Source organism: Lagenorhynchus albirostris, chromosome 5 (assembly GCF_949774975.1).
Source record: "Lagenorhynchus albirostris chromosome 5, mLagAlb1.1, whole genome shotgun sequence".
Lineage (NCBI taxonomy): Eukaryota > Metazoa > Chordata > Mammalia > Artiodactyla > Delphinidae > Lagenorhynchus > Lagenorhynchus albirostris.
The window spans coordinates 7,613,587-7,627,844 of NC_083099.1; the positions used below are offsets into that span (position 1 = coordinate 7,613,587).

Here is a 14,258-nt window from a genome sequence, read left to right on the forward strand (position 1 = left end):
CCTTCACAACTATGCTAGTATTTCCCTAATAAAATGCAAGCCTGAGTTTCTCAGGAAAATATTTTACACAGGCAAGTTTTTCCCTAAATGAAGCTGCCACTAAACTCTCTCACCTAGTGAAAAATAATATGACAGTACCTGCAGCTCTTATTGGGTTTTCTTTAGCCTCTGAATCAGCTGTTCACTGGTTAATTTGTATGACTTCAGTATAAAAGAATACTTATTTGGGACCAAGGATGTGGACACCCCAGTTAATAATCACTGCTGTATAATAAAAGATGTTGTGGGATGAGATGAGCGCTTGGCACACGGACATTGTGGACACAGCAGACTGTGAGAGCCACCACAGTAGACCCCTCCCATGGGATCTGCACCTGAAAACTACTAGGAGGCAGCTAGGGTCAATAAAAATATTTTAATTGTTGTTATAGAAGAAAGAAGGCTTCAACTTCATCACCTATAATCAACGACTGTGCAACAGCAATCATTATTAGTTAAAAGTACTTAGAGGAAAGGTAAGAGCACAGTGTAGGATCAAATGACCATCGAGGCAATAGAAAGCCTGGATATTGTTTTGCTTTCCCTTGTTCTCTCTGTGCCTCAGTGCTTTGAAACTTTCTCCATTACAATATTTGCGTTAAAACAATTTGTAAATCTGTATGTACAATGTACTTGTCTGTGTTATAGTTGTCAGTAATCAATGATTTAAAAAGAACCTGAAAAATAAACAAAAATAGTGTTCAGAGCAATGGAGAGATGAAAATAGTTATTGATCAGTAAGAAACAAATCTCATCATGTCTATATGTTGCACTGAAAAACATTACTGAGTTTATCTTCCTTTTATATAAAAACTATAATCTAATAGAAAAACATGTATTTATCCGAATTTTTCAGTGAAATCTTTAGAAAATCTATCTGCTTGAACTATCAGCTCCAAGTTCAGGCTTTCAACTCACCTAGAAGAAACTTAACTAAACTGAAAGCACTGCAACCTAATGGGTAATAATTTTTCAAATTTAACAATATGCCTAACAAAGTAATGCTTCTGGAAGAAATCTAGGATAGTAGTATAATCATTAAAAACAAAACAAAACAAAATTCCAAGAATTAAAAAAAAGACAGTCAAACCAAATATGCCCCCAGTGTAACTTGTTCTACCTTTATTTTTACTGTTTGCAAAAAAGTTAATCTTACCTATTGCCATGAATATTTCATTTACATTCATTGATGTTTTAGCTGATGTCTCCATAAATAATAAACTGTTGTCATCTGCATAGGACTGTGCTTCCTGTTTATAGAACAAAAATTGAGATATATCCTTTGCACATACTATTACTATACCTGCCTTATTTTTGTTATAGAAAAAAAGAGGCTTCCTTATTACTACTCCAACTTGATCACCTACAACCAACAACTGTATAATAAGCAATTATTTATAGTTAAAAGTAAAACAAAGGTAACCACTGCGTAGTTTATAATTTCCCTTTTGCCTTAACTTCTTGCACAATCCCATCCTACTTTATCTGGTCTCACATTAAATCTACTTTCAGATGATGAGTTTCGGAGAGAGGGACAACAATCCTAAATATAAAACTCTCTTTGATCTTTATGGCAATTTTACCTATGCTCGTTATTTACAAGGAAGGTAAAGGGAAACCAAATGTTTAACACCGGCTTCAGCCACTAAATGGTACCCTTGTATTTAATTCTGAATGACTTCTACAAGCAATATTTTAATTTTGAATGTCATGAATCATTCCTTTGAAAATTCTACAAGCAGCATTTTAATTCTGAATATGTCATGAATCATTCCTCTGAAAATTCTATTACTACTTTACGTTGTCATGCTTTACAGTTTACGTGTATTATTGCCTTTGATCCTCACAGCTGTTGTGAAGAACAACCAATTATCATTCCAATTTGATAAAGAAAAAAAATGAGTTTCCTTTGAAATGTTATGCGACAGGGCCACTTGTGACTATAATGTAAGTGCGCTATCTGCCTCTCTATGCTGAGGAGGTAACTATCTTAGAAAGAGTAATAGATACTATACCTCACATGGCTGTCACCAGAATTAAATGAAACCACATGTGCAGATTCTCAGTTTACTACCTAACAGTGCAAGAAATATTAGTGCCCTTTCTCCCAGTACGTGTACTCCATCATCAAAAAAGAACATTAACCCATCACTGATATTATACATATAATGGCCACAACCAAACTTCTCTGGTAGAGAAGCTGAAGAGCAAGAGGAGGGGAAGTTTTAAAATGTGTAACTAGAGACATTGCTTTATTTTAAATGACAGTACTTTATTTTGCAGCTGGGAACACTCTTAATTAGCTATATTAGATAACATACACACTGGATTTAAGCTTTTATTTTTGAAGGCCCTTTTAAGAACCACCACATATATGTATGTGTGTATGTGGGTATGTATATGTGTGGTGATATATATAGGTAGTTAAAAAAAGTTAGGAAGGATACTAAAGTTATACGTGGGGTTGGAGGGATTAGGGTAGGAGGCAATCACCTTTTGCTTTATATATTTCCACACTGTTTGTGAACAATTACTTCTTTTGTAATTGTTTAGGTCGACAAAATCTTTGAATCAACTTATATATTACAATTAAATAAAGATATTAAAAAATTCAGGTTTATCATGAGATTTTATTACATAGTACACATCTGGCTAAAAACTTTTTATCATTTGCATCGTTTTAAAATTGTAACTGTAATTCAAGTGTGGGTACAGAAGAAAAATATGCGCCTCCAAGTGAAAGTTAAATTCAACATACCTGGAAATCGACAGCTCTTTTATTTGCGAGGTCAGCCTTGTTTCCTGACAAAGCTATAACAATGTTAGGGCTGGCCTGCCTCTGAAGCTCTTTAACCCAGTTTTTGGCTCTGGCAAAGGACTCCTGGGAAACAAAGAAACAGCTATTCGGCACAGGCTCAAAGAATGGCTAGGGAGTGTGTCTGTGGGGCGAGGCTTTAAAGACTGTCCAGTGTGACTCCTGGAAAGCAATTCTTAGCACTACTGTAGTAGCTGAGACAATTGCATCTTATTTTTTAAAATCAGCTTCTCTATTTCATAAAAGCTTTGGCAGAAATGTCATGCTTGGCTAACAAAAAAAGATTAAGAAAAAATCTTTTCTATAATTGAAATTCTGAATACCAAAAATGGATACTCAAACAAGTTTCTTTGTAGAATGCATTTCTACTTACCTCGTTTGTGATATCATATACAACTATGGCTGCTTGTGCTCCTCTGTAGTACATTGGTGCTAGGCTATGGTATCGTTCTTGACCAGCTGTATCCCATATTTCAAACTTTACTGTTGTGTCATCAAGACACACCGTTTGAGTTAGAAAAGCAGCTGAAAGAAGAAAATGTCTGCAATAAGTTTATCATTTTCCTACTAATATTTTAATACTACAGAAAACACCTAGAAACCTGATATACTGCATACCCACAGTTAATAGTGGCTTTAAATACCTGTAAGATCTATGCTTCAAAGCTAGATAAATATATGCTTACACATAAAAACCTTCATAGTAAAATCACAGCTTGAAAGTGTTTCCTACATTCTTAAAAAGTGTGTTGTAATATTAAATAAGTTTTTTAAAGTTCTTAAATTGTTTTACAAATTGTGTATCTAAAAACTTTAAATTGTAACATGACTTAAGAAATATATATATTTTCTTTCTTTCTTTCCTTCTTTCTTTCTTTTTTTTTTTTTTGTGGTACACGGGCCTCTCCCGTTGCGGAGCACAGGCTCCGGCCATGGCTCACGGGCCCAGACGCTCCGCGGCACGTGGGATCCTCCCGGACCGGGGCACAGAACCCGCGTCCCCTGCACCGACAGGTGGATTCTCAACCACTGCGCCACCAGGGAAGCCCATTGATATTCTTGAAAAACTGGGGGCAAGGTGGATCAGCATACCTATAACTACCATCTATACTGACAACAGCATACCTCTTGCTCCATTCTCCTGGGTTTAATTGGCATAATCTGGGAATTTAGTCCCAGTCCATTACCACTAAATCAATATATTTTTTATATTATTCCATCAAAACATCGACACTAATTTTTATAATCGTTATTACCTCAACCTAGACTTAATTTGTTTAATAGAGATTCAATATTAACTCCTAGCTTTCATTCCTTGCCTTATGGATTTTGTGATTTGTACTTTTTCCACCTGTTCTTTTCTGAGATTTTAATCTTAATAATAAAGTAGCATCTTATAATGATATTCCTCCTTTTAAAATTAAGAGATTGCTGTCACATCCTGCAAAGAATTACTGTATCATTTATTTTCTCAATTGCTTCCTGAGAACAATATGAAGTAAAATGTCTATTATAAGTATGATTCTCTTGGCTCTAAGAATAAACATCAGGAAAAACACCACATGGATGCTTCTGAAAATAAGTTGACTTATAAGAGGTACATGATAATCAAGTGAATTGAACTTTAAAATATAACTCTTAGAGTAAGTTTTTAGATGTTGTTAGCTGCACCAAAGACCTACACACAGCCATTTTCCCCAGCATGCTGGCCAACAGTAAGAACACCTTACAGTTCCTTTCTTTCATTAACTTTGGTAGTTAAACCCTGCTGCTCTATCACTCAATTTTAGTTGGTAAGCTCTTTCCTTTTTCTTTCAGCTCAAGATGTATTCAACTCCTCTGAAACTGGCATAGAATTAAGTTATAAAGTTTTCAAAAACTCTGTCCTCCCATGCAAGAGAATTATGATCCAATCCTGTAAATTGTAGCAGTTTACGAGTGATGTTAATCTTAAGAGATTACTAGTTAATACCAATGTGCTGAATAAACCAAGTCTAATTTGATTTACATCTCTTCTATATTAGACATAACATTTATTTTCTGTGCTATTTTTATTAGGTCAACTGACTGCTGTACTGGCTTTGGTATCAACAAACTATAATCTTCTCAATTTTGCAACCATCATGATTGGAAATTTCTTTATTTTGAGTTAATTCTATTAGGGTTCTGTGAATTCTCACAATTGGCTAGTCATATTTAAAATATACTCCAATTCAAACTTCTTTTACCATCCAAAATTAGCAAAAATATCCATTTTTAAAAATCCTGTATTTATGATAAAGGATACCAAGAAAGTACTATGTCACTTTTTCCCAGTCACGAAAAGTTCTCATGCAGAATCAGTATTTTTATTTATTTACTTTTTTTTTTTTTTTGCGGTACGCGGGCCTCTCACTGCTGCAGCCTCTCCCGTTGCAGAGCACAGGCTCCGGACGTGCAGGCTCAGCGGCCACGGTTCACGGGCCCAGGCGCTCCGTGGCATGTGGGATCTCCTGGACCGGGGCACGAACCCGTGTCCCCTGCATCGGCAGGCGGACTCTCAACCACTGCGCCACCAGGCAGTTAAGAATCCGCCTGCCAGTGCTGGGGACATGGGTTCTAGCCCTGGTCCGGGAAGATCCCACATGCTGCAGAACAACTAAGCCCATGCGCCACAACTACTGAGCCTGCGCTCTGGAGCCCGCGAGCCACAACAACTGAAGCCCACGTGCCACAACTACTGAAGCCCGCCCGCCTAGAGCCCGTGCTCCACAGCAAGAGAAGCCACCGCAACGAGAAGCCTGCGCACCGCAACGAAGAGTAGCCCCCACTCACCGCAACTAGAGAAAGCCTGCATGCAGCAACGAAGACCCAACACAGCCAAAAGTAATAAATAAAATAAATTTTTAAAAAATGTATCAAGCGTCCATTCCATCCTTAAGCCTGAAACCTGCACTTTGCACAAAGCTCTTAGGGCAATCTCTCTAAACCTAGAAACCAGAAGAGAATGTCCACCATCACGATTATGTAATATCACTTCAGATATTCTTATAATAATTAATGTAATAAATTATTGGAAAGAGACATTATTTGGAAGAGGCAAGAAGCCTGAAATGAAAATCCAAAGGCGTCAGCTAAAATAAAGCACATAGTAAATTCCTTAAATTGGCTGGAACAGATCAAAGAAACAGCCTTACAAACACAGGCAGTGACCAGATTTCAGTGTTATGCTGGGAGGAGACTGGATCCCTATCAAATTAACAAAGAATAAGAACAATCAATTCACTCAACTCCTCTCAGAAGCCATCCTTCATCACACCCTTTTAAGCAGGTCCTACCTTTGTGCTCCCAGAGTTCCCTATGCAAGAACACGTTTCACACTTTATAATCACTGGTTTACATTATCTTCTCCTAGACTAGGAAGTTCCTTGAGAAACTAGCTATTCTTGTCCATATTCAATATCTAAAATAAATCTCAGTTCATATAAATGTCCAAAAAGTTTGCTGAAGTCCATGAAAGATATGTACAACTATTTGGGGGCTATTTTGACTAGATACAGTTCCCAAATGGGAAAAAACAGGTATTTCAAAAGGCCTCTCTCTACTCAAGTTATTATGTAACAAACACAATCTCAAAGTACCAACAAGATCTTTTTACCTGGGTAACACCATACTGTTAATGTGATATGATAAAAAGAGCATAATTACGGGGGGAGGAGAAAAAAGACCAATATTAGAGGCCAGTGGAATGAGTTTTAGGGTACAGTCAAAAACACATTAGAACTACTTAGAAGTGCTGTAGTGCCACAAGGGCAGAAATATAGGAATAGGATAACCCAGTATTATAAACATTATATAACACAAAGACCATCAAGATTTTCCAAAGTTCTCAAGGTTTCAAATACTACCAAAGTATTTAACTTCCCCCATAAAAGTCAGTGAAGTACAGCTGACATCTTCAAATCCTCAGTGCTTCTAAAAGTACATTACTAGTCCTTTACAAAGTTGTAAAAATAAACTCTAGCACTCAAAATATAAACTACTACATAAATACTGTAGCAACATTAACCAACCACCAACTTACCTGAATCTGCAAAACCACTTTAATTTATCCAAAACGTCTATTTTCTGGCTAAGAACCATCACTTTCTTAGACCTCTTCATTTTCTCTTCACTTCCATCACCAGCACTAGCAGTTGGTTTTCTTTTCGGGCCCACATTTCACAAAGAAACAGCTTTTATCACTTCGAGAGTTACTGTGTACGCGACGACAAGTAAAGAAAAACAAAGCTGCGTTGAGATGCAGGTGCTGGCCTGTCTAATAGGCTTCCTCTTTGGGCTTCCACGATCAGTTCCTATTTGCAAGCTTGGCAGTAAGCAAGTAACACTTCAGTCTCAGCAAAACTACAAATTACTGAATGACAGACCTTGGGGTCAGCTGAGAGTTGGTGAAACTGTAAATGTTAAACCTGCAAATACCAAAGGCCTATAATATGTAAGACCTCGATAAATAGTAAGCAAGGAGGAGACACTGCAATACACTGGGCAAGGGAAAGAACATCCAAAATCAATAGCATTAACCAAAGGTTAACAACTCATAAAAAAAAGTTTAAACTAACACCTAAAATGATTCTACATGAACTAAACAGAAGGGCAAAAAAGGAAAAACCAAGGAACCAATATCACCCCAAACCTCAACTTATTATTTTATCAAATTTGATAGAAAAGAATTACTTTATTAGAACTGACCAAAAATCCTATAAGACTATCAGGTTTGATTATATAAAAATTAAAGACTTCAGGTTTGTAAAACATGTATCATACACTCAAAACACAAGGACAAACTCATTTAGAAAAATTTCTATAGTGGATATTATGAGATTAATTTTTAATATGTAGAAAGTTCATATAAATCTTAACTCCAAAAGCATCAAAGATAAATGTGCAAGAAAATCCACAAAAGGTATGTAACACAGAAAAAAATCAACACCACTAGTAATCAATGAAATCATCCTCACAGCAAAAATAGTTAAGTATTATCCCTTAACTTAGCAAAATTAAAAAAAGAAAATAAAAGAGTGTAGCAAAAACTGATGCTCTGCTGGAGATACTGTATTAACTGTTTTGAAATAATTTTGCCAACACGTGGCAAAGCCATGAAAACTCTATTTGTTAACCTAGTATCTCATGGAATCTCTAAAAGATGATATGGGAGCAGGAGCGTAGGGAGAACACACCTTTAAGTTCAAAGTATTTTTGTATTTAATAATAAGAAATAACCTAATGTATAAGTGAAAAGGCACTGATGGTTTGGTTAAGTATTAAGATGCAACTAAATTTAAAATACTAATAAAATGACCTCTTAATTGCCAAAAAGTAAAAAAAAGAAAAACAAAAAACCCCACATACATACACACACACACAAATATATATATATATACATACATACATATATATATAAAAATATTTTTTTTTCCATGACTACGTCCTCCCTTACATAAAACTTTCATGGAAGTGGTGGATTTGATGCCCTATTAAAACTGAAAGGATATAGTTGTTAGAGAGGGGAAGAGCCTTGTTCAACATCTCAGATGCTGATCAGGGGCTTGTGAACATAAAATCCAAGTTAGAGGTTGTTTGGAGGTGAGGTGTAGGGGAAGCAAAGGTTTTTAGAGCCAAGTAATTCAATGGTTGGGTTCGATGGATCTGGATCAAACTTCAGGGAGAAAGATGGCAGAAACTGACCAACTGGCATCAAGAACAAGGTATCAAAGTTATCTGTGAAGGAAGAAATTGGTTTGTTGGGAAAATGACTATCAGTGGCAGTAGTATTATAATACAATATAATGAGTTTTATCAGATAATATAATGAATTTTATCAGACAGATGAGCACTGACTTCAGATGATAAAATCGTACACAGACAAAGATATGGATGGTCTATGGCAGTGGTCCCCAACCATTTTGGCTCTGGGGACCAGTTTCATGGGAGACAATTTTTCCACAGATTGGGGGAGAGGGGTTCAGGAGGTAATGCGAGCCATGGGGAAAGATAGGGAGCAGCAGATGAAGCTTCACTTGCTTGCCTGCCGCTCACCTCCTGCTGTGTGGCTCGGTTCCTAACAGGTCACGGACCGTTACCAGTTTGCGACCCGGGGGGTTGGGGACCCCTGGTCTATGGGACTTGCCTGGTGGTGCAGTGGCAAGAATCCACCTTACGATGCAGGGTAGGTGGGTTCGATCCTTGGTAAGAGAACTAAGATCCCACATGCCGCAGGGCAACTAAGCCCGCAGGCCACAACTACTGAGCTTACACACCTCAACAAGAGAGCACGTGTGCTGCAAACTACAGGACTCACGCGCTCTGGAACCTGTGTGCCGCAGCTAGAGAGAAGCTCACGCGCCACAATGAAGAGCCTGCAAGCCGCAACGAAAGATCCTGCATGCCGCAACTAAGACCCAAAGCAGCCAAGAATAAATAAAATAAATAAATAATAAATGATAAATCTTTAAAAAAAGAATATATGGATGGTCTAAAAGCCAACAACGGCCAAAATAAAAGCTGCGGCCATTTTTTATTTTCAACTGTATATGTGTATAGAAGAGAGTACCCAGTAGACCATGGCAGCAAAGAAGATGAAGACCACGTATTCTTGGAAGAGTTACAGTTCAACTAACGCAAGGAGGAAGGTAAGAAAGGGGATAAAAATAGATTGGGGCAGAAAGGAAAGCGTACACAGTGATTAAGCCCAAACAGAAAACACTCCAAAAGCCTGGCAACAAAGTATAAATATATACTTTGATCTCTATATGATCTCTATATACAAAACATAGAGATCATATATAAAAGATGGCCATACATGGGCTTCCCTGGTGGCGCAATGGTTGAGAGTCCGCCTGCTGATGCAGGGGACGCGGGTTTGTGCCCCGGTCCGGGAAGATCCCACATGCCACGGAGCAGCTGGGCCCGTGAGCTATGGCCGCTAGGCCTGCGCGTCCGGAGCCTGTGCTCCACAACGGGAGAGGCTGCAACAGTGAGAGGCCTGCGTACCACAAAAAAGAAAAAAAAAAAAGAAAAAAGATGGCCAAGAAGCACATGAAAAGCTGCTTACCATCACTAATTATTAGAGAAATACAAAACTACAATGAGGTATCACCTCATACCAGTTAGAATGGGCACCAGAAAATCTACAAACAACAAATGCTGGAGAGGGTGTGGAGAAAAGGGAACCTTCTTGTACTGTTGGTGGGAATGTAAATTGATACAGTCACTATGGAGAACAGTATGGAGGTTCCTTAAAAAACTAAAAATAGAATTACCATATGACCCAGCAATCCCATTACTGGGCATATACCCTGAGAAAACCATAATTCAAAAAGAGTCATGTACCACAATGTTCACTGCAGCTCTATTTACAATAGCCAGGACATGGAAGCAACCTAAATGTCCATCAACAGATGAATGGATAAAAAAGATGTAGCACATATATACAATGGAATATTACTCAGCCATAAAAAGGGACGAAATTGGGTCATTTGTAGAGACGTGGATAGATCTAGACTGTCATACAGAGTGAAGTCAGAAAGAGAAAAACAAATATCATATATTAACGCATAACACATATATGTGGAACCTAGAAAAATGGTAGAGATGAACCGGCTTGCAGGGCAGAAACAGAGACACAGATGTAGAGAACAAACGTATGGACAACTAGGGGGGAAAGTGGTGCAGGGGGTCATGGTGGTGAAATGAATTGGGAGATTGGGACTGACATAGTATGTATAGTATGTATTAAATGGATAACTAATAAGAACCTGCTCTATAAAAAATTTAATAAAATTCAAAAATTCAAAAATAAATAAAGATGGCATAAATTAATCAAACAAAAAATAAAAAGATGGCCATATTCCCAAAGTAAATCCAACTTATGAGATGATCTATATAAATACTCATCATATTGAACTCATTCTTAAAGACCAATAAGCATCTGATAAGGACTGATATCCAGAATATACACAAAACTCCTACAACTTAGCAACACAAAAATCCAAACTACCCAATTAAAAAAATGGACAAAGGACTTTAATAAACATTTCTCCAAAGATAAATGGCTGGGAATTCCCTGGTGGTCCAGTGGTTAAGGCTTGGCACTTTATCTGCTGAGGCCCAGGTTCGATCCCTGGGTCAGGGAACTAAGATCCCACAAGCCATGCAGCATGGCCAAAAAACCAAAAAACATACGCACACACACACACAACCACACGGCCAAGAAGCACATGAAACGATGCTCAACATCACTAACAGGAAAATGCAAATCAATACCACAATGAGATACCACTTCACACCCATCAGAATATCTATTATCAAAAGGGAAAACAAGAGTTCCCAGGATATGGAGAAATTGAAACCCCTGTGCACTGATGGCGGGAACATAAAATGGTACAGCCACTGTGGAAAACGGTATAGAAATTCTTCAAAAATACTAAACACAGAATTTCCATATGATCCAACAATTCCACTTCCAGATATATGTCCAAAAGATGTGAAAGATATTTGTACACCAATGTTCACAGCAGCGTTATTCACAATAGCCAAAAGGTGGAAGAGACCCAGGAGTCCATCAAAGGATAAAATAAGCAAAATGTTGTATATACATAAAATGGAATATTATTCTGACTTAAAAAGGAAGAAAAATTTGACACGTTTACAAGATGGATGAACCTTGATGACACGCTAAGTGAAAAAAGCCAGTCATAAAAGGACACTATCATATAATTTCTCTTATATGAGTGAGGTTCCTAGAGTAGTCAAATTCAGACAGAAAGTAGGATGGTATTTGCCACAGGTGGGGGGCGGAGTGGGGAAATAGGGAGTTATTGTTTAATGGATAGGGTTTCAGTTGGGCAAGATAAAAAAGTTCTGAAGATGGACATGATGTTTGCACAACAATGTGAATATACCTAATGCCATAAAACTGCACACTTAAAATGGTTAAAACTGTAAAATTTTTATTACGTGTATTTTACCACAACAAAAATCATTCAAGCAACATCTAAAGATAACTGTTGCCAAATGAACGCAATCTTGGAAAATATTAATGATACATAGGGAAGTCTGCATGAAGTCATGCAAAATGAGGATCAGTTTTTCTCCAACATTATCTAGGAGGAAGATATACTTTTTAAAAGACGAATTCATGCAATTTTTTTCAGAAATAATATGGGAGTAACAGAGGTCAATGTGTTTTCCTTTTACTATTATAGCTTGACAGTTACTCTTAAAGGACACCCAACTCTTCTAAGGGAATCACTAGCCAGGACATAAGCTAGTCACATGTCACTAGTTGAACATTATCATACTAATATTTCTGATAGTACATTAATGTACACTGTTTTAAAATTAGTCGTAGGAGTTTGAACTTGGTTAGTATTAAGTTAGTATCCCAAACCCAATCACCCTAGAATGAACTGATAAAACCAATATTTGAACCTTCAAGGCTGAGAGTCTGTGGTTACCACACCAAGGGCACAATCCTTAAAGTCTTTACTCACCTGATGGGTTTTATATAACAATCATGTTCCAAATACTAAACTGGGAAGCAGAATGAAGGCACACATCACAAAGAGGAAAGGTGAAGAAATGGGAGAAAGGGGAGAGGCTGTTAAAAGCTATTAGCTAGTAACAGACAAATGCTCCCCAACAAACATCAAGAGAAAAAGTTAATGAAATTAACTCAGCTTTAAGGGATATATGTCCATGAAAGACATTTAACAGACACTTTGTTAAATAGTTTAAACAGTATTTTAAAAAATTCCTATAATGTGCAAGCAAAGATGACTTCTGGTTCTGCATATAAGGAACTTAGAAGTCGCCACTCCATCCTGACAAATGAAAACCTAAGTAAACTGAAAAATCAACAGTTGTTCTTAGATCTGAAAAAGAAGTGAGGTCACAGGGCAATCTGTTGTCCCCCAAATTGGAGAGACAAGCCAGGTGGATACAGAAAACCACAACATGTAAGGGCAGAAACCTGAGGAAACCAGTGCTGGTGTAGGAAACTGTAATTGACAAATTGCTGGAGGTTAGGTATGGACAAATCTGAGTTAAAAACTCCAGGGGAACCCACCAGACATAGGGGAGGAGGGGGGCACCAGACTTTTGTGAGTTTTACATCCAGGAACTTGATCAGGTTCTCACAGTACATATCAGAGAAAAATCCCTGCCTGCTTCTGGCAAGGTAGGAGGAAAAGGAACCATTTTGAAATAAACCAGACTAGCATGTTCTTAACAAAGCCTGTCCCCATGAGAAACTAGTTAACTAGTTAACCTGTTGGAGTATTATCAGACTCTTAACTGACTTGGGGGAAGAAATATCCAACTCAAGCCAGTTCTATCCTTCCATGTGGGAGAAGGGAAATCTCTAATTCCAGTCCATTCTAGCCATCCTGTCTCAATCCAAGGGGGGTAGGAAAAAACTGATAACCACTTGTGAAGTTCACTGTTTAGACAAACAGGCTCACTAAAAGACAGACCTAATCACAGGACTGTAGAATGGTCCCCCCCACACACCTCTTTACTGCACTACTAAAGGCCTATTTATGGCACTTGCTTTTACCCAGTATATCATATCCAGCTAGCAAGAAAAATCACAAGGCATACTAAAAGGCAAAACACAGTTTGAAGAGACAGAGCAAGCATCAGAACCAGGAACAGCAGAGATGCTGGAATTACCAGACTGGGAATTTAAAACAACTAGGATTAATGTGCTAAGGACCCTAATGGTAAAGACAGAATACAAGAATAGATGGACAATGTCAGCAGAGAAATGGAAATCTTAAGAACACCCCAAAATTGCCAGAGGTCAAAAATACCATAAGAGAAATAAAGAATGCCTTTGATGGGCTTATTAGATGACTGCACATGACTGAGGAAAGAACCTCAGACCTTGAGGTCTATCAATAGTAACCTCCAAAACTGAAATATAAAGAGAATAAAGACTGAAAAACACTGAACAGAATATCCAAGGACTGTGAGACAACTACAAAAGGTGTACTATATTCATAACGGGAATACCAGAGGAGAAGAAAGGAATAGAATATGTGAAGCAATGAAGACTGAGAATTTCCCCAAAATAATGTCAGACACCGAATTACAGATCCAAAAAGCTCAGAGAACACCAAGAAAGAGAAATGCTGAAAATTCTACTCCCAGGCATATAATTTTCAAACTAAAGAAAATCAAAGATAATGTGCAAGGATTGTGCCCTGGCTATTTTGCAAAGGAGGCCTCTTTCCCCCTTCTCCTTAGTGATATCCCTTCTCCATTTGGTTTAAGAACCTAGCACTTAATACTTCCCAAGTCTCAAGGAAATCTACCAGACTTTAAAAAAATTACTGGCCTTGAAAGTGACTCTTTTAATGCTTAG

General features: G+C 37.6%; 1 protein-coding gene across 2 annotated transcripts in view; it reads right to left on the bottom strand.

Annotated features, from left to right (window-relative positions):
• RAB5A (RAB5A, member RAS oncogene family) overlaps nt 1-14,258 on the bottom strand; it is a 29,930-nt gene that overhangs the window by 3,861 nt on the left and 11,811 nt on the right. The window contains exons 3-5 of one of the 2 annotated variants that reach the window (XM_060149543.1): nt 3,228-3,379; nt 2,798-2,920; nt 1,196-1,289 (exon numbers count right to left, since the gene is read on the bottom strand). In XM_060149543.1, coding sequence (XP_060005526.1) covers nt 1,196-1,289; nt 2,798-2,920; nt 3,228-3,379 — 369 coding nt within the window. The remainder of the gene's footprint in view (nt 1-1,195; nt 1,290-2,797; nt 2,921-3,227; nt 3,380-14,258) is intronic. The other variant, XM_060149544.1, reaches the window with a different exon arrangement.